This window comes from Chiloscyllium punctatum, chromosome 5 (assembly GCF_047496795.1).
Source record: "Chiloscyllium punctatum isolate Juve2018m chromosome 5, sChiPun1.3, whole genome shotgun sequence".
NCBI classification, from domain to species: Eukaryota; Metazoa; Chordata; class Chondrichthyes; order Orectolobiformes; family Hemiscylliidae; genus Chiloscyllium; species Chiloscyllium punctatum.
In genome coordinates, this window is record NC_092743.1 from 102,857,438 (window position 1) to 102,878,709 (window position 21,272).

Consider the following 21,272-nt stretch of genomic DNA (forward strand, 5'->3'; position numbering starts at 1 on the left):
TTCAACAAAATCAAGTTCAAATCTTAATTACAAGAATTTGCATGTTTAAAAGAAAACCAATCTGTTACAGGTTGCAAATCATAATCAGTCCTTCCACTTTTTGAAAATTGGAAACCTGTGTTTAGATAAATATAAACACATTATAAAATCTCAAACACAGGTGCTGCTATTTAGTCTACTGTGGTGGGCAAGTGTATGCACAAGGCAACCTCCCTTTTCCAAGGGCATGAATTACAAGGTTTTATTTAAAACACATTAAATAAGCCAGTTTGTGGCCAATTCAATAAGCCACCCTGCCTTCAAAAATCAACATTAGCTGAATTACTTGATCCTCTCTTTGAGAAGTGTTAATGGATTCCAGGCAGTGGAAAATGTTTCTTAAATGACTTTCAGATTCTACTAGAAAGTTTACCTCATATACAAGAGCAGAGTGACACAGCAATGCAGCACAATCAGATTGTCACTATCTGAAAATAGAACGAGGGGGAGTTAGCAGGACAGTGCTGTGATCATATTCATTTACTCATTTTAGGCCTCGTTCTTCCAGTCTTGCCTCTCCCAAATAGGACATAGTGACCCTCCATGGCTTTGCATTCCTCAAACTTGATAATTTTGTACACCCACTTCACTCCACCAATAGATGATGCACCTTCAGCTTCTCAACTCTGGAATTCTTAGCTCTTTGGGATACTCTACAATGTTACACAGGTTATATTCGTGCAAGTTGCCGTCGTTCACTTCTATGTAAGTGAGGTGAGCTTGCAAAATGCACCACAGTGCAAATTTGGGCTGAGCACCACAGCTTATTCCTTATTCAGCATCTCAATTTGACCACATTATGCATTGTTCTAAAACTGCACTGAGAGTAAATAAACCCCTAAAAAAGCAGCAGAAACTGTTGCAGAATTTAAGTTGTACAGGGTATTACATAGCTCATAATAGAAGTCTGCAAGGAGGTGCTACATTCTAAAAATTCCTTACGAGAAAAGAGCTTACATTACACTGGTGAGATGTAAACCCACAAACAACATTTAACTAACCACCATCTAGCAAACCAAAGCTGTACTGCCTATGATCCAAATGCTATTTTTCCTAGACCCTTACATGCCTTTAATGTACCACTTTATAGAAACTTTAATCCTACTGAACTCAAAATTCAGAACATTTCTTTCCTCCCAAATCAAACATACCAGTAATTTTTTTTTCCAAAAGGAAAACCTTCTGACATATTCTGAGATTAATTGTATTAAAACATCAAGTACATTGCAACATATCATAGCATCACGCAAAAAGACTTTTCAGCCAGCTGTGTCTGTACCTGCTCTTACAAAGAGCTACCCTATCAATTCCACTCCCTTGTGTTTCTCTGGGGCCATGTAATATTTCCTTTCCAAGTATTTATTCAATTTTCTCTCCACAGTTGTTTCAATCTGGGAAATGAATTGAATGACACAACTGGAGCCAACCTTTTCATTATATTTAAAAAGAGAGCACACTGCAAGAACACAACTCCTTACCGCAATACCCACAGAGTTTCATTTGTGTTTATTTATAATAAATCCCCACAATTAATACAATAAAACAGTTAATATACAAGATGCTTCCACCTTTAAGCAGCACATTCCATATTTTAATATTTGCTTTCTTGCTAATTATCTTAAATAGAAGATGCTATGATTCTCCTGTCACAAGAAACAGTCTCTCCTTATTTGCTGTACTCAACCTCCGCAATCTTAATATATTGCATTATTCTGAACATCCAGTAATCTAAACAATGCTTCAAAGCAAACTGCAGTAACCGTTCCCTCAAAAAGTAAAACTCACCCCAACAGCCTACCTTTTCAAGTTCCGTAAGGAAGCTGTCCAATGACTCATCTGATAGTTTTCCAACTTCAAACATTGTCACAGCATGGCTCTTGAGGTTCTGTAGAAAACAAAACAATGAAGCATGAACAAAACTAACACTTAAACAGAGACAAACATTTTTAAAAAATCAAACGTTAGCATTTGTGCCCCTCAGTAACTGGTTCAAAATATATTTTACAGTCAACAGCTCTACTAATTTAGTGAAAATGAGATCATCTAATTCAGCATCTACTTTACTTTTAATGCAATAGTTGCACTGTACAATAAATGTGATTTGTTACTTTTTTTCCTCACTTTTGATTTGAATGACATTTGTGTTGAAATGTCATGTACAGATGATGCCATATCAATTACCCATTCTTCTCCAGAAAATGCCTCATGTTGGAGAAAAACCAAGTAATTCTTTCTGCTGCTCTGGCCAATATCTACACCTCAATCACGATAAACTAAGTTAGATAGATTTTAGAATACTTCACCGGTGAAAGATTTCCCATCATAAGGAACGCCGTAAGGGTCGAATCGAACAGGAAGGCAATTCGCTTAGTGTGTCCACTGGGCATGCTCAGACTGTTCACACTGGCAGAGTCCGCTAAAAATTAAGACAACTTTATGTAACCACAATGCTACCGTAATTAACTTCCAATTGTACAATCCACAAAAAAAAATTCACATTATCACGAAGAATGAAAAAATTCCATAAAGGTTGAAAGTTTGAAACAACCTACAAGGTTAAAACTCACTTTTTTTTATTAACCTGAGGGATGCAAATGTTGATGGCAAGGGTAGCATTTATCAACTGCCCCAAAAGGCTCTGAAGCAAATAGTAATGGGCCAACTTTCTTGAACCACTGCAGTCCATGTGGTGTAGGTAGGATTACAACAGTCTTCACAGAACAATGTTCATACTTTTCATTACAGAAGTTTTTTTTTAAAGATCAAGTCACAGCCCACTTGTTTTTTGGCAGTTATCTAATTAGTTACCTGAATGTATAAACATTATTCAACATCACACACTCTGAATTTGACCAAAATGAAGAAGCATACATTCACCTGCATCATCTTGACTGGCTGCATCCACATCTGTTGATGATACATCATGCACAGGACTTCGATTTTCAGTCCCCTCCCATGACAGCAGCATCTTTTGTGGATCCATTGCACACCTGAGTAAAGCAATGAAGCAACACTGACATTAGCACAACCTTGGGCAGAGGAGTGTTAATTAAACAACTACAAAGTTGCATATTTAGAATTTAACACAACTTTAAAGAACATTTACTTCCTTGGTGAAAATACATGATGGAAACTACATCGACTGTTTTTACAGATGTTCCTGTAGTAATTTGTCATTAGAAATCTTACACTCTTTTTCATATCCCATTTCCAATGGGAATAAAAGCAGCAAAAACAAAACATTGGTTTAAAACATACCCATTTAAAACTGAAGTTGTTCATGTGCTCAACACTTCATGCTCTAAAACAACAGTCTAACAAACACCAGTAGAGCTCAACACATGGGGTGCAATACAAGTTTTGAAAAATACAAAAGAAAGAAAGAATGGGAAAACATGACATCCCAGGCAACAAATCAAAAATACAGGATTTTTTTTAAAAAACTAGAACTAGGTTCCAACAATACATTAAATCCATTTTTCAAACATGTTTGAAAAACATTAGTTGCTACATTACATATATACATTCACACAGCACTCTGTTGTAAGTTTCAAAAGTTTAGGGCACTCTCATGAAGATACAAGATAAAGCAAAGTCTGATTGGTGAACAGAACATACGAAATCAGCACTTACCAGGTTTTCCTTAGTCAGATCCGTATTTGTGCAAGTAAAACAAAAACAGAATAAGCTTCAAGTGCTACATAAGAGGATAATTTAAAACAATGAAAGAGAAGCATGATCCTAAAGGCTATAAAAACAAAAAAAAATGTTTAATGTAAAATAGCTTTCACCAACGGCTATTCTATCTGAAGCCAATTGCTGTATGTCTTCCTTGGTCTTATTTGTTTTTGTGTGTAATGGTAACCATTTGAATTCAACAATATTGCAATACGTGGTCTACAATATACAGTAGAGTTCTTCATCAGTACAGGTATGTGTGAGACAGAGACACACAGAGGCACACAGGAGAAATGTTGAAATTAACATTTTTAATATGGTTAACGAGATCTAATTGAAGTGTGACAGCTACAAGCTAAACTACAAATAAGCAAAAAGAATTGTTGCAACTGACCTAGAGAGGGTTATTAAAAAAGGAAGCCACGACCCCTCCCACCTCTTTGCCACAGTATGTTAATAGAATGAGATAAAACAAATTAAACAAACAAAATTTTTGTGCGATATAAATACTGGCACAAACAAAATAGTGAGAATAGTTAGCTTCGGTGCATTGAATTTGATGTTAGCAGTAAGTGGTGTAGATGGTGAAAATGCAATGACTATAATTTTAGGAAACTTTAAAAAAAAGTACAATTTCTATCTTCAGAAATCCAATTTTCCCTTTTCATTCTGTGGTCAGGAAAAACAGGAATTTTCTCAAATTTGAGAGGGAGAAAATCATGATCTCCATTTACAGACCGCAATCAGTGGGAACAAATTCTCAAAGACAGTAGTTTTAAGACTAGTAGCATAAGCTAGGTTATACTGACAATTTGAATTCATGGTCTTCCATCAAATGGTTTCATATAAAAATAGAAAACAACCAAAGGACTGATATTAGCTTGAGGGCCATTAACATTGTCAAGGACACTTCATCTACAGGTATAACAAGTGCTATGGGTGAGGGTTGGCTTTCATATCATGAGAGTTGTCATTTATGACCATACACCATCAGTCTTCAATACAACCTTAGGTGCAATGTTGTAACTCATTTTTAATAACATCTACATTTTAAATTAGTAACAAATTAAACTTTCCTTCAATGAATCAACATGTCACTGTCTCAAATTACCCCAGCTTGTACTTGTAAAGCAAATTGTTTCTCACCAACAACACTAAGAAAAAAAATCACAATTGATGGCTACAATGGATAAATAATTAGTGCAAAAGCCTCCCCTTACTTTAATCTGTTGACCGATGGAACATTCCTCCAGGTTGGGTGAAGCTGCTCTGCATTTATCACTTGTCCTTTTCTGTGTGCAAAACCTAGTCGACAATACACTGATACTGCATTCTGAACAGAAAATGAACACTTACAAAATGATGTCATCAAACAATGAAGTTAAAAGAGAATTAGCAACAAATATGTTGAAAAGGACATGTGAGGCTACGTAGGCCCAGACTTTTCAGTGCACAAAATAAAGTGACAAAGTGATAGGCAATGGTCAAGTGGTAATAATCGCTGGACTATTAGTCCATAGACCCAGTTAGTATACCAGGGATTCGGATTCAATTCCCACAATGGCAGATGGTAGAATTTTAATTAAATAAAAATCTAGAATTAGAGTCTAATGATGACCACAAAACTATTGTGTCGATTGTCAGGGGAAACCCATCTGATTCACTAATGTCCTTTTGGGAAAGAGACTATTATCCTTACCTGGAGCAATGTGGTTGACCCTAACTCATGATGCCCTCATACTAAAACTGAACATATTTTTAAAAAATCTGACCACTAAGGCAGCCACTCACTAACATATAACAAGCTCTATGGCATGGACTTCACCTTTCCAGTTTAAATCTAATTCTAATGCTAGCCAAAGAGGCCTCAAGCATTCAGCTACAGTGATGACATTGAGCAGGGCAAGAAGCCATATTAAAAGAATTCTCTCAGATACCAAGCCATCTTATAATGTACAGAAAATGAAATAGTGATCATGACATACACATAGGACTAACAGAAAAGCTTAAATATTAAATTTTTCCAGAAATGTTAATTGGAAGCGTTTGGAAATTTGACATTTGACATTTGATAAATGAATCAGATTGTCAGTTAGATAAATTTTCACCAGAATTTATGTTGTAATGTTCATCAAAACCTACTTGCACCTAATTCAACGAATGATAACTTATTCACATTAGATACAATAAGAATAAAGAACATATGGGTGGGATTTCACATCAACCCAGTGAATTCTAGTTGATTTCCATCTGAGGGTTTTAACAGCACACCCTGTGGGGGAGCAAGGTGTCAGAGACAGCAACTTCTGGGTTGAACTACATGTGTGGGTGCTAAAGGTTTCTGTTAGTTACGGAGTATTATTGTGTCCATACAAAATCCAGGGCATAGTGTCATGCGTTTAGAAATTGCCAATATGGATCTGCTAAACTACAATTACATCTCCCTCTGGTCATCCGTTAGTATAATTATAGCCTAGCAAGTTTTACACAAGTAGTTTCTAGTACAAATGTAGGTTCAGAAATATGTAATTGTTAAGTGACTGGAAATAGTCAGATTTAAGATTTTGATACATTACTAAATCATCTCCAAGACTTTGTGAGCGAATGAGCATTTTCAGTATTTTATAGTAAAGTCTCTCTCATCAGGGTCACTAATTCTGCATGAATTAGCAACATTCCATTCAATTACACCACATTCTGGAATTTTTACTAGTATTTTGGAATTCAAGTTTACAACTGTGCTCATTATTCAGTAAATATGGTAAAGAGATAATACAATTAAAAATTCAAATGTTCTCGCATCTACACTTTAGTTTCATGCAGCACTTCAAAATCTCAAGCATTCTGTCAGAAAATGCAACTTAAAACGTCACAATCCAAAAAAAAAGTACACTTAACTTTTATTACATGGTATCTGAATGTTAAATTGCAAATTTGTAAAACATACGTACCTTCACAAGAGACAAATCTATTTCCAGCACGTTTGCTAGCTGAAAAACATTAAAAAGCCATTACTTCCTTCATAAAGACACTTTCTAAAATCACAGAAGTCAGTAAAATATAGGCTTCTAAACTTTTCAAATGTTTGTTCCCACAATGTATTGACAACCATTCCTCAATCTCACCATTCTGTATCGTGATAAGATCATCTGCCACTGTTTTCTTGTATCCATCCTGAGTGCATTCATCCACCAAATCAAGCCCTTTCCAAACATGTCTGGCCCTCAAGTCACTGGCAAATTACACTTCCCTAGTTCAAACTGCCGAGCCCCTTTAGAAAAATTTATTAAAAGACCTCAACCAAATCTCTGCAAAGCCCATCTCAAGTCAAGACCACAATCTCCTATTACGTCTGTCACTATGCACATTTATCTGTGCCATTTACCTAATGCTTCTTCAAAACTAACAGGAACTGCAGCACAGAAAAAGTTGGCAGTTGGTCGAGAGGCTTGTCTCTGGGGTGAATATGCAAATAAAACCAATCCTGCCTCACGGTTATGGGAGCAAACCTTGATGCTATTACAAGATACATAGCTTTCGAAATTCAGATGAAGTTAACTTCTTTGTAATTTTCCAAAACTTTAATACAGTACAATATAATTCAATATTGAATCTCATCCAGTTCTGATTTTGTTAGTGTTCAGATTTTTGTTAGGTCTTTTTCCGTAATAGTTGTGGGAGTAAACAACAAAGTGCCTTTAGAATGAGATTCTGGCTACTTGGCATTTTGCCAGTCACTTTTTGCCAGATGGAATGTATAAACTGTTAATGCTCAATTTACACTTCTGGAAAAAAATAGGATTTCGTTATTGGGGAGATTTGGGAGTTGCACATTGTTGCTAGTTTTAAAATATGTGGCGTCTCAAAATCTCTTGACAGATCTTATAAACAGCAGCATGACTCTGAAGGAAAATCAGTTCTGGATATTTTAATATCTGTAACATTATAATAAAATGGTTGTTTCTGGGAGTATGGCCTGAATGTGAGAGAGTTTTGCCAATACCAGCACTTGACTGAGGGGGTATAATATTTGAGATGTGGTACATTCAGTGTGCAGACTGTGTGCTGGCCATGTTTATCACCAGATTCTCTTTTAATGTTCCTGCTCCTATGCTTCCTTTGTCTCTCCTCTTCCATCTTGGCCCCCATCCTCCCCAAAACTAAGCACAAATCTGTAGTACACACATTTTAGAAGTATTTTGAAGAGTAAGGAGCTTTAAAGGTATCTGTTTCTCATTTGCTGCTTCTTAAACAGAGTACTGAGCTTGGAATGAGTGAACAAATTTTCCAAAGTAAACTGGAATTTTGTTAGCTGCTGAAAGCTTAAGATTTACAACTTGGATTCATTTCTGAAAAGCTTTTATGTTTGTCTCATTTGAAATTATCTCGTGTGCATTTTTATGTCTTCCTTTGGATCAACCAAGGGGAAAAGATTAAAGTGGACTTAAAAATACGAATCCTCAATTCTGGGCTACTAACTGATTGTATATTACATGAGAAAATTAAAAAGGGTGAGAATAGAACAGGACAATAACATACATAATTATGATGAGCAGCATCTGATGGAACAGATAGGGCATACAAATGTCGGAGTGCATCAACAAATAAAGCCAAACTTTTCAAGAATAATAAGTTATAATTCCCCAAGGCCATTGTGGGTCAACCTACAGCATGTGGACTGCAGTGGTTCAAAAACAGCTCACCACCACCTTCTCAAAGGCAACTAGGGACGGGCAATAAATGCTGGCTGGCCAGCGATAGCTATGTTCCACAAATGAATTCAAAAAATTCAAAAAACTTAAAACATCACTGACTGCCTATTAAAAGCTTTGTATAATTTAAATATTTTTAAACTCTTGTACTCAATTCATTTTTTAAAGAATAAAATAAATAAGTACATGGTCTGGTTTAAAAGTCTGTACAGAATATTTTACTAATTTCTGCCTTTCCAATGTCACAAACATAATTTAGATTTCAGTGTATGACTTCAAATGAAAATGTTGCTCACACTAAATGCAAACGGGTTATATGAAAATTTCAGGAAAGAAAGCAAGAAAGAAACTATTTATAAAAGGCCATTCCAAAAAGTGTTTCAGTCACTGAAACAATTTTGAAGTAAAGTCACCATTGGAAGGTAGGAAAAGCAGCAGCCAATTTGACTGCATCAAACTCCCACAAACAGCATTGCAATCTATTTTTGCTCTAAAGTGATATTGGTCAGAGGATAAGTATTGTCAAGAGCACACTAGAAATAACACTTTGGGCTTTAAATAGTACCTTGGGGATTTTTTATATCCACCTTAAGAGGCAGACAAGGCCTCAGCTTAATCTAAATAAAACACCTTTGACAGTGCAGGATTCCTTTTATATTAAACTTGTCTGTGCTTTCAAACAAACAAATACTGTGAAATGGTTGCTTGCTTGCACTGGGTCAGAAGAAAAGAACAAAATTTATTTTGTTTGCCCCCCTACCTCTGCAACATTGGTTTGCTCATCGATAGAAACAAAAATCTTGTAGAGAAGCGTTTCAAAGTAATCACCTTGGACCCGGTTCATCACAAAGCCCTCTAAAGGGGGAACTAAACACCAAAGGAAAGAAAAAGTTTAAAAAAACACACTATCCGCATGATATAAAACATTATAAAAGTCAATTTGTAGTTTCGGACTTCAGCATTGTAGGAAAAAAAGACATGCTGTGGAACATTTTTGTGTTTGTCCTGATGAGTGTAAGATGATAAATTCATACTTAAAAGACAGCAATAATTTATATTACTTAATTCCATGGTGCATTCTCTAGGTCAATGACCCAACCAATCAGCATGTTTTCTTCATCATGCCATATAAACTTTAAAATTTGGCATTCACGTATCAGTCCTGATGCATGCACTGCAGTAAATTTCAACAGAATGTCTCCTTTTCAAAACTAAAATGCTCAATTTGAAATCAGCAATTAAAAACAATCAAATGTTCCACTCAGGAAAAGAGCTTTCATAGTCATCCCTCCCTATCCACAGCAACATCACAACAGACTTCTCAATAAGCAATTAATTTATCTGCTACCAATAATATTTCACCTTTTATTCTTGTCATCATGTAATGTTTACTAATTTTCCCTTAACGGATGAAGATAGTGTCTGCTGCTATCCCAATCTACAGAAAAGCATTCAACAATTCTCAAAAGTAAAGACATTTCACTTCACTCAGTGACAAAGCTATAGTTCATTATCATGTTTGCAGCCTCAGTAGGGGCAAATAATCACCCAATCTGCATTATGTACAGGAGAGGGTGCACTGAGTGTGGCAAATACACTGCATTAGAAATACCACCAAGTAAATCAGTGTTTCACCGAGGAGAGATTGCCATCCTGGAAGGAAGATAAGGAAATATTGAAAGGGCAGATGCTATACCTGCAGATAGATATATGCACGAGCATCAACGAAATTGGAGAAAGTGTGGTGATTCCTTATTGACAAGGCCAGTGGAGTTGTCCCCATCTCAGCAATCTACACATTTTTTCCCCCAGACATTTCCAGAAGCCTTCTGCTTTAACCAGTCAATATAGCCTCTGTTCATATTTTTTATTTTACTTTTGTCCCATTACCACCCCGTTTTGTCTTGCACTAGTGTTGAACTGTCAACATGAAACAATTCAAATGTTCTTTCTTATTCATTGACGCTGCCAGACACTTAATATTTTCCAGCAATGGTGGTGTACACCAAGGGATAAATGTCAGCCACTGTACAGAAACGTTCAGCTCCTTTGCAAACATAGCTATCCAACTTTGCACATCCACACAAGCATTACGACAGAACCTCAGTTCAACAGTGGATCTGAAAGATATACCCATTTCTCAACCCTCTACCAATGTAGAACTTCTTTAGAACTGTACCAAAGAATCAGGTTAGATTATAAAGTTCATGTACAAGAGTAAGGCTTCAACCAAAAGACTTAGAATTCAAGTCAACTGAACCAAGCTGACATTTAAGATCAAAGAAAGAGCTTGGTATGAAATCATGTTATGTCAATTAAAAATATATATTCTTAATAAAGTTACTTCTTTTTTTAAAAACACATCGATAAAGGAACTCAAGAAGTCTGCTGAGACGACTCCATAAACAAAAAATCCATCATCTCAAAATCCAGCTTAATTTATAATAAATTACTCACTTCCTATAATGGTTTTTACAAATTATTAGAAATAAAGAAAAACACTCAGTCAAATGGTAACACAAAAACGAAGATCATTCAAAACTCCATGTCTGTGCTGTTTGAAAAGGTTGTCCAATCAGTTTCATTCCACTTCTATTTCCGTACAGCCAGCAAACCTCCCCTTACCCTCCCTAATATTTATCAAGTCCTTTTCAAAAAGATACAACTGAAACTCCCTCCAGGACTCTTTCAGGCAGTGCACTCCAGGTTACAAAAACTCACTTATTCAGGAGGTTTGTTTTCACTTCATGTTGCCGCTGGTTCTTTTGTCAATGTATCGGAGACTTCTCGTTATTGACCAATATACTACTAAAAACAACATCTCATCACGTATTCTTATCAAAACCCTCTAGATTTTGAATATTTTGATCAACATTTCTCTTAGAGTTCCATGATCCAAAGGAAAAACATCCATGCTGATAGAATGGTTTAGAATTAGGGATTAATTCATTCTTGTATCAACTAAGATCATACTCAAATCAGAATTATGAAATTACATTTCAAATAAACTTTTCACCTGCTATGCAGCTGTCATCGGATATTGGTACATCAAGATAAATAAAGCCTTTGTTATATAAACCTGCAATGCAAGAAGGAAAACAAGTCAATTAACTACCATTAAAAAATGTTAATAGCCCTACCTATTGCATGTGCATGTTTGCGTGTCTGTTTCTTACTTATAATACAAGAAACTGAACACACCCAGGTTTTTGGATAGCCTGATTAGGCATGCACTCAAGCAACCTATACGCGCCCCCCCCCCCCCCCCGACATTCTGCCTTGGTTCCAGACACATGAACACTCCTTGGAGGATCAGCACAACAATTTTCCATCTCCAGCAGTTAATCTTCTGACCTCAATAAACAGATTAATTAATACCAATCACTACAGAGAGGGAAACCCATTTGCTCATTAGCACATAGTCACTATGAGGAAAACTTTTTTTAAAATAAACAGGAGAGGAAATGGCCATTTGTCCCATTATACCTGATCAGATATATGAGGAAGAAATAAATGGAAGGCTGTATTGATAAGGATGGCTGAAGTTGGGTAGAAGGAGACCCATGGTGCATAAACACTGATAATAATCCTGTTAAGATTAGATTACATTACATTACAGTGTGGAAACAGGCCCTTCGGCCCAACAGGTCCACACCAACCCGCTGAAGTGTACCCACCAAGACCAATTCCCCTATATTTACCCCTTTGGGTAATTTAGCAAGGCTAATTTACCTAACCTGCACATTTTTTGACTGCGAAAGAAAACCGGAGCGCCTGGAGGAAACCCACGCAGACACGGGGAGAATGTGCAAACTCCACACAGTCAGTCGCCTGAGATGGGAATCAAACCCGGGTCTCTGGCGCTGTGAGGCAGCAGTGCTAACCACTGTGCCACCATGCCGCCCATAAATGGCTGGTTTCTATGCTGGAAGTGCTATGCAGTTCAACTGAAAATGTGAAGTGTATTTTTAATAGGATTCCTGTAGCCAACAGGCAAAAAAACAAATTTTTATCCTACAATCTGATTACACAAAAATTCAACACAAGAAAATAAAAGGCAGGGTGTGTGTACTGGGAAGATAGTTTCCTTGCAACGCCAGCTAAATGCAAGTATTCTATGTACAGTGAGAGGCATCCAGCACGTAATAGACACAAAATACACCACAGTTCTACATAATTTGGCAATTTTAAATCAGAAATGATACAGGGACAATGTAAGGAAATAAAAACTAAGATTTAGTTGTGGGTAAAAGCACATTGTTTAGAAAAGTTTCCAAAGCATCTGGACCATATTGTAAGCCACACAAGGTGCAGATCAGATTTCCAGCAACAAAAGATGAGCTAGGTTGCACCGGATGACAAAGACTTATGGTCATAAAAGATGGCTTCTCAGTAAGTGGCAGTCCAAACACCTTGAACTTAGAGATTTACAATTCAGGAATGCATGAGAGGAAAACTATTCCACTTCCCTGCCAAGCACTATTTGAAAAATCAAGGATTGTGGAAACATTTACTGAACTAAGGACAGGTTACCAATACACATTTTAAGTGCTGAATCCTTCTGCCTACCAACTACTAAGTGATTGGCTCTAATATAGCTTGTGAATGTGAATGTTTGCTCAAAAGCAATTGGATCTCCAGAAATAAAGAAGTAGATGTCCATTCCTCCAAAGTAAAACAAAAAACTTAAAGTATCCCCTCGTCAGTTGCTCTAAGCTATGGCTTTTAACCAATAAGTCAAACACTATGTGTAACCAGTTGCTCTATACCTCCTGTAAGCAAGTGAAAGTACAGAGATTGAGGTGCACCAAGTCCTGACAAGACCAAAGATCAACTCAACAAACTGTGAACAGGGAACCTTTGAACTGCCTCCCCATTTTTCCCCCTCTGTTCATAACACACCGTTTTGTGTGTGTGTGTGCGTGCAGTTTTATAAGGGGTTTAGAGGTTTGACTCGTAGAGTTAAATGCTGGCAGTTCATAATTACTTACTTGTAACTAGAACCTATTTATTTGTAATTTTTCTTGTATTTGTAATATTTCTTGTAGATACAGAAACCTAATCTGTGCTGTTAACCTGGGTCTAAAATATAGGAAGGTTGGGCAAATTTACACACCTGCTGACTAGAATTGTTATCTTTTGTGGTGATATTGGGAATAGTGAGACTTTACTTCCAGCACTCTACCCCAGTGAGGTATGACATTTGTTCAGTATGACAACTGAAAAGCAAAGATGACATGTAAAGCTTGTATGAAATGTTAAATACATCTTACTTGGAGAACAGTTCATAGTTCTTGTTATAGATAGAGATATAGAAGTACCTGAGAAGATGATGCAAAAAACATTCACAAAAAAGATAATACCAGAAATGAGATGATACATTTCAAGAAAGATTGAACAGGTTAGATCCCTTTTCTCTTGAAAATGGAAAACAGCAATGTTATGAGTAGTGATCTTCAAGATTATGAAAACAATTGAGAGCACCGGCATAAAGATGATGTTCAATCTGCAGGCTAGATCAAAACTAGAAATCATAAATTTAATAGTTGAAGACAGAAATAATTCCAATAAGGAATTTAAGAGAAACTTTATTCAGAAAGTGCGTAAGCTACTGAAGGGAGCAGCTGAGGCAAACAGCACCAGTAGATGGGAGAAGCTAGATATACACAAGGAACAAAGCTATTGAAGAATATGCTGTTGGACCTGAATGAAGCGGGATGGGTGGGAGATAACACAAGCAAAGCATAAACACTAAGAGGTTGGGCTGAATGGCATGCATCTGGCCTATGAATATTTAGCAACATGAACTGAAATAACTGTTGAACTGTACAAAGCACTGACAACATTCCACAGCAACAAAGTATATATCTACTTTCAGTTTTTCATCATCTGGGTATTTGAAATTAATCTTAACTTATTCCTGGCTCGACATTTTAGCTGGAAAATAGTTCAGTATTCCAGGTCTCCCTAAATATACGCATGAACTTGCACTACCCTCTGACATCTATTGTAACTCTTGATAATTGGGCCAAGGCAACTTTACTGCTGTACATGCCAGACAAGAGTTCATAGACCTAACCTTACTGTGCGTGATTAACAGTACTACAACTTTGATGTCAGGTGAGGATAACTCAGAGAATGTGGTTGTAAACAGCAATAGCATTCTTTTGCACTCCAGTTTTCCCTACATACTTGTATGGAATACAAATGACAACAACTGACTGCTTGCATTCTTTCTGAGACTTTTGCAGTATACATGACTCTGAAGGCTGGAGGAACACGAACGTGCTGGGATGGGAGGGTGAACAGAAAGGCAAAATGGACAGTTTCATCTGCAAGACACATAGACTGTTGGTTATGAGGATAATCTTCGTAGGAATTTTCTGCTGCCGTTAAGTAATGGCACATTCAATATGAATTCAAGTTTTGTACTTGAGCACTACATCTCAATGGTGAACATAGACCTCTAAATCTCTCAGAACTGTCACTGTTTCTAGCTTTTTGCCTTTTTTTTCCCCCACATTAAAACCTCTGATCCATCCCTTTATTTGGTCCAAAACAAATAACCTCACATTTACCTGCATTGAAATATACCAGTTTTGTCCAGCATGCATTTGGGATGATCGGGCCATTAGTAAAACTTAGAAGTGATAGGGCTTGACAAGATAGATTTCATTGCAAAGGATATACTCACTGAGAACCACATTGTGTTCCAAAATTCCAGCCAGCTGAGGTCCCGAATCAATGATTTTATCAATAGCACTCTTCTCAGGTCCTGAACAAATCTGGAGACAATAATACAGCAATTCTCAACAAGATCTCATCAATTCTCTCATACAGAAAGAGTATTTAGAACACTACAAAGTTTTGATTATAAAGATTTGTCCTGAGTGTCTGCATGCCACACAGTCATACTTTCAGATGTGCAAGCAGGTCTCTTTACAATCTGGCCTTATTGAAAGTAAATTCAGAACTAGAATTGGCAGGATTAAGTTATTTCCAATACAAGTCAAACAAAGAACTGCAGGGGCTGCTTGTGAAACTCAGCAGGTCTAGCAGCATTGGTGGGGAGAAAGCAGTGTCAATACTTTAAGTTTACAAACATCTTCCCACAGATGTTACCAGACCTGCTGAGTTTTGTCAGTAATTCATGTTTTTATGTAGCTTATTTCCAGAGTCCTCAGATGCATTAGTTCAGTATAACATGAACATATTTCCTTTAATAAATTGGTTAAAGAATGTTGCTATTAAAAAGTATTACCAAAAGATATCCAACAATGCTCAAAACACTTCAGCAGTCGGTGTGGTGGGGCGAGGTGTATGTGGGGGAGGAGTGTAGTTTGATGATCTTGCAGTATCTGCAAGACATTTATGTACTGAGATCTACTTATATTACTTCAGATATTAGTACTTGTTTACCTGCCAACTTTCTCCTCAGAAGATCTATCTTGAATTTCCCCATTTCAGAGCAACCCATGATATGGTTGCAATATTTCATATTCTCTAAAGCACTCTACTCAAATTTTGCCAAACCCACACCTTGCACCATGCTGATAACAAGCAATAGTGAGCTGGAACTGACCTATAATGTCAAGCTCTCTCTCATTTGGTAATTTAAACTACAAAATATTGATCTTTGTTTCAGGCCAAAACCTAAGCTTCAGAGACTGGCACCAGAAAGTTAATCTCCAGATCTCTTCTTCACTTCATTTCAACCTTTCCTTCATAGGCAATGTCATATTTTCACTGTGCCCTCAATTTGTGCATCAACTCCATCTTAAATTCCACACGTAGCATGATATTGAGCTTTCTCGTTTTCATTTCCTTTCTTTTAAAAAAAAGTCAGCCATTCAATCAATAAACCTCAGCCTCTGTTTGAATCAGCTTTGTTGATCCACCTGCACACACCAAATCATCGAGATTAAAAAAAGGTCAGTCTCTCCTTTCTAGTTCACGCTCCAAATTATCAATCAAGTCCTACACTATTTTATTCTCCTAGTCCATTTCAGATGCCAGCAAACCCACTGACAATGGGGATATTTTTGTTATGTATTGGGAAAAGATCTTGTCACTTGTCATTGCTGACTAGCAATTCTACGAATGTGGTCATCTGCTGCTCCACAACACAACTGCTGAAAACCTTTCAGTCATTTCCCAAACTTCATCTTTCTCCGCACATCCCAGTCACCAACTTTCAGCATTTTTTAAACTCCTGTACAAGACAGATGTACTTGACAGTCCTGAACAAGCATTTTAACCTACCGCTGTCTCACTAAACTACTTTACTCTTACCTCAGGTGTTCAAAAACAAACTGCAGTAGTATGTCAGTTTGTATTGTGGGTTCAGGAATTATTGTGAATAAAACAGCCATAATAGAACATAAAAACTCAACTTTCATAATAAATGATACTTTAGTTAGTTAGTTTTGCATTACCTTGATATCATCCTCTGTGATAAAACCAGCCTGAACCACCCACCATGGCTCAATACTAATCTCCACAGGTTTCACTGGTAACAGGTCACGAGCTGTTTTCCGCCGAAAGAATTTCTGGAATATTGGATATTTTGCATAGTTAATAGCCAACATAATTTACAAGGGTTGTTACTAATAGGTTATGCATAAAAACTCAAGTTTCAGCAGGTTCCAATATTAATAAATTTATTGCATATGCAGCCATGATTCTACAGCAAATATAGAATTTCTTAGTAGATAGTGTGCTTGTTAGGTTGAACCCATCAGTATATGGTGGAACCCTGTTCTCTTTACAACATCCAATATTCATTGGATAGCAAATGTAAACTACGTAATTAGTTGAGTGCATAGGAATTAATTTCCTTCACATTTTTATTGCATACCCTGGTTTAGAATGGGACAATTTGCTCTTCCAGATTTGATCATAAAACACAAATATTAGAACTAATATTACTAATATTAGGATTATAACAGAGCCCACATGTGAAAATGAAATCTAAAAATGACTGTTCAGTAACAGACTATCCAACACTACCCAAATTATAGTCTCCAAGAAGCTGCATTTACTAATTTTAGCTCACCAATAATGAAAATGCAAAACATGACAATGTATATCGTACACATTTCAGCTGATACTCAAGTTCAAATCCAATGGAAATATTCACACTGCTGTTAAGAAACATTGCATTTGTCACTTTTTACCCTAGAAAACAATTCTGAGGCAAGGTGTCTAGTTTTCCAATACAAAAATCACACCACTTCAATCAGTAAACAACTTCTTAATCCTTCAAATAACAAAAAATAAACCCACTTTTGATGATCGACACTGGTTCATGAGGTCAATGTACTGGTTCCTGCCAATGCCCAGGAGCCTTAGACCTGTGTATAAAAAAAAACTTACGATCACACAAGAAATGCTTAATAATATGCAGTTTGAAGATATCTTCAATAGATGGCTGTACTTTCTTCCCTTTTGATAGCTCAAACTGCTGTGGCTTCATCACTAACGCAGTTGTAAAAGGTTCACCATATTCTTTAAAGTAAAGCATGGCTTTTAAGCGTCAGCTATGGCTGGGCGATACTGTCTTATATCTGAGCCAAGAGACTAAGCGTTCAAGTCCAACTCCAGAGACACAAGTATAAAACTCCAGGATAACTGAGACTGATGCACTCTTGGAGATGCCTGTTTTCAGATTAGATATTCAAACAGAGCCCTGCCTTCTCTCTTTGCTGCATGTAAAAATTTCACTAATTCATGAAGATTCATAACATTATTATTTGGGAAGTTGGTTTCTAAAGAGGAAGGAAAATGAATTTGAGTTTTTCAATTCTGTAAAAACCTGGCTTCTTTTAAAAACAAGATCAGAAAGTCATTTTAATCATTGAGTTCAAAATAGCATTTACTAAAACTATGACAATAAGATTATTTCAGCTAAATCACCAGTAAAGCATCCACAGCAATTACCTACTAGGGTTTTTGCCCCTAAGGTTTTTGCTGATGAACTTTATGACCACGAGAGGGAGACAGAGTGGAGCTAGAAGCAGGTTCAGGTGGAGCGAGGCATCCCAGAGAGAGAAAAAACAGTAAAGAAAAGCAGTAATATTTTGAAATAATACTGCTCACACTGGAGCTCCATTTTGGAATCTAAAAGATGAGCTGGACATGTATGAGTCATTCGCCAATATTACTGGTTTTCACCACTAAAAGGGGTTGTCATTGTCAGCTCTCAAACACAGTCAGGCTCGGGAGATATCCTAAGTTGCTTATAAGTCAGTAAGTAGAAAGGCTCCAAAAACTGGCTGTGGAGGAGTCAGCAAGGGAGAGATCCTATAAAGGTAGTCGAAGACCCAATTTTAGGGGACTCATGTTAAGTGACAATGAGTTGGGTTAGTACTTTGCTTTAAGGGTCATGGGAGAGAAATAAACAGAATAAAATTGCATCAAGTGAATATGTAACAATTTGTCAAAAATTAAAAGATTATGGAGGTGCCAGCTGTCCTACAAGCTTTAGTATGAAGATAGGAATGACTGTTCACTGAAGTTAAGGGTTTTTTAGAAAATGTTGGAGATCTTTCTGATAATTCATATCTAGTGCAATATAGTTTATATTATTTTCTTTTGGTAAAAGTACATTAGCAGCCTCTTGTGAATACATTCAGTGACTGACCTCTATGGTAACCCAAAGGAATATAAAACTTTTGGCCTATTAAACCAGGTCTCACTCTGGAATCAGACTTGTCCAGTATCATCTAGGACGATAACACTTGGCATTATTTCAAAGAAGAGGTGGTTCTTTTCAGTGTCCTAGCTAATATCCATTCTGCAACTACATCACTGAAAATCAATATTGCCCAATCATTTTGATTCTTGCAGAACCAGGTTAAATTAAATTTAAAAAGTACTTGATTAGCTGTAAAGTTCTTAGCATTGTTGTCAAAATGGTGTAATAGAAACACAGATTTTTTTTCTTTTTATCTTTTAACAACAGCTAAAAATTCCCCACAGTATTTCATAAAATTGCCAAAGCTGTACAAGGAAATCAAGACAAGTACCCAAAAGCTTGAAAAGAAGCAGATTTTACAAAGTTTACAGGACGGAAAAAAGCAGTGAAGTTTAGGCAAAGGTATTCCAGAGCTCAGGGCCCAGGCAGCTGAAGGCACAGTTGCCAATGATGCATGGATAAAAACTGGGGATTTTCAAGGATGCATTTAGAGGTTTTGGAGGGTTATATGGCTGGGAAGAGCTAACAAAATAAGTATGCATTTTGGACAAGCTGTTTCTGAAAGAAATCAATATCAACATAGCCAACAGTTTACAGACTTGGTTTTCTAGTTCTTACAAACAAACTTTTTTCTAATACTGAATAAAACACTAAGTTCTGGCATCTCTTTTTCTAAGAAAGAAAATCAGTATTTTTTACACTGATTCCCTTCCAAAAAAAAAATAATCGATTTTTACAAACTTGTTTTATACAACAGCAGTAGGCATATTACCTTATTCTAAGTATCCACCGCTGTAAGAAGTTCCTGATTCGAGGTCCCCATCAACAGCTTCCGAACTTTATTTGCTCTTCAATGGAAATGTGGCATCACTGGCAAGGGCAGCATTTACTACATATTCTAACTGTCCTCAAATTGAATGGTTTGGCACACCAGTTCAGAGGACAGTTAAGAGTCAACCACATTGCTATGGTTTGAAGTCATGTATACATCAAACCATGTAAGGATAGCAGATTTCCTAAAGGACATTGTTGTAAAAACCTATCTGGTTCACCAGGATAGTTTCATGATCAGCAATACTAAGTCTATTTTTCCTCCAGATTTATTAATTCAAATTGATCTGCTGTGGTGGAAGTTTAACCTGTTTCTTGAGCATCAGCCTGGGCCTCTGAATTACTAGTCCAGTAACATTACAACTATTATACTGCCTCCCTGTAACAGTACAGTACCAAGGGCACATTAGAAACCTCAACATAAATCATTCAAATTGGAGAAAATTGGTCTCAATTCATTGTTTCCACTCCAGTTCATTAGCTTTGATATACAGTACAGATAAAATTAAGAAGCAAAACTGTCTCAATGGAAGCTGTGGAAAAAAGACTTGCATTTACAATTTGCTCTTCACTGCCTCAGTTTCTAGAATGCAGAATTAGAGTCAAAAAAAGCCACTAAGTTAGGAGTATCTGCAGTATAATAATGAGATTAGAACAATCCAGATGAATTATTCATAGATTTGTGTATTATGTATTAAAACCATAACATTTAAAATTTTAAAAAACTCAACAGTTTCAAATGTGCAGTCATTTACAATAAAGGCAGATCCATGCAAAGTCACTTAAGAAAGTCAATAAACATCTGTGCATTTCTGAGTTGGCCTCTTGCTCACCCCAAGTTTTAATCATTCTGTTATTGGCAGTTGACCATTCAGCTGCAAAGGCCCCAAACCTTTGGCTAAACCTGTCTCCCTTTCTTTTAGTTACTCCAGAAACCTTACTGCTTTGACCAAGATTTTCACCTGCTGCTCTACTGTCTGCGAATTGGTTCATTATCAAATTTGATACCTTGGCATATTTCACATAAAAAGTGGAAAATAAAAGTATATTGTTGTTTTGTCACTTGGAAGCTCAGCAAGCAATGTTCTTTCAAGCTGGGGTGGAGAACATTTGCATATCATGTGCAAAAAAAAGTCCATTTTATTCAGAAGCAAAAAAGTGTAGAAAACTTACAATCAGCAGCTGTGAAGTTTGGTAACGAATCATAACTTTTTTCACTGTTCATGATATCCTAAAAAGAAAAAAAAAGTGCTTTTAAAAAAAAACTTTAGTTCTATGAAATAAATGATAGCTCCACTGGAGTCCAAAACCAGAGA

At 36.5% G+C, this 21,272-nt stretch overlaps 1 protein-coding gene across 2 annotated transcripts in view; it reads right to left on the reverse strand.

Annotated features, from left to right (window-relative positions):
• Positions 1-21,272, reverse strand: part of fam91a1 (family with sequence similarity 91 member A1) — a 51,704-nt gene that overhangs the window by 20,811 nt on the left and 9,621 nt on the right. Inside the window, exons 4-14 of one of the 2 annotated variants that reach the window (XM_072570878.1) lie at positions 21,130-21,187; positions 17,715-17,782; positions 16,865-16,978; positions 15,124-15,214; positions 11,446-11,508; positions 9,190-9,296; positions 6,669-6,707; positions 4,938-5,050; positions 2,917-3,029; positions 2,343-2,455; positions 1,838-1,924 (exon numbers count right to left, since the gene is read on the reverse strand). In XM_072570878.1, coding sequence (XP_072426979.1) covers positions 1,838-1,924; positions 2,343-2,455; positions 2,917-3,029; positions 4,938-5,050; positions 6,669-6,707; positions 9,190-9,296; positions 11,446-11,508; positions 15,124-15,214; positions 16,865-16,978; positions 17,715-17,782; positions 21,130-21,187 — 966 coding nt within the window. Of the gene's footprint in view, positions 1-1,837; positions 1,925-2,342; positions 2,456-2,910; positions 3,030-4,937; positions 5,051-6,668; positions 6,708-9,189; positions 9,297-11,445; positions 11,509-15,123; positions 15,215-16,864; positions 16,979-17,714; positions 17,783-21,129; positions 21,188-21,272 lie in introns of both variants that reach the window. The other variant, XM_072570877.1, reaches the window with a different exon arrangement.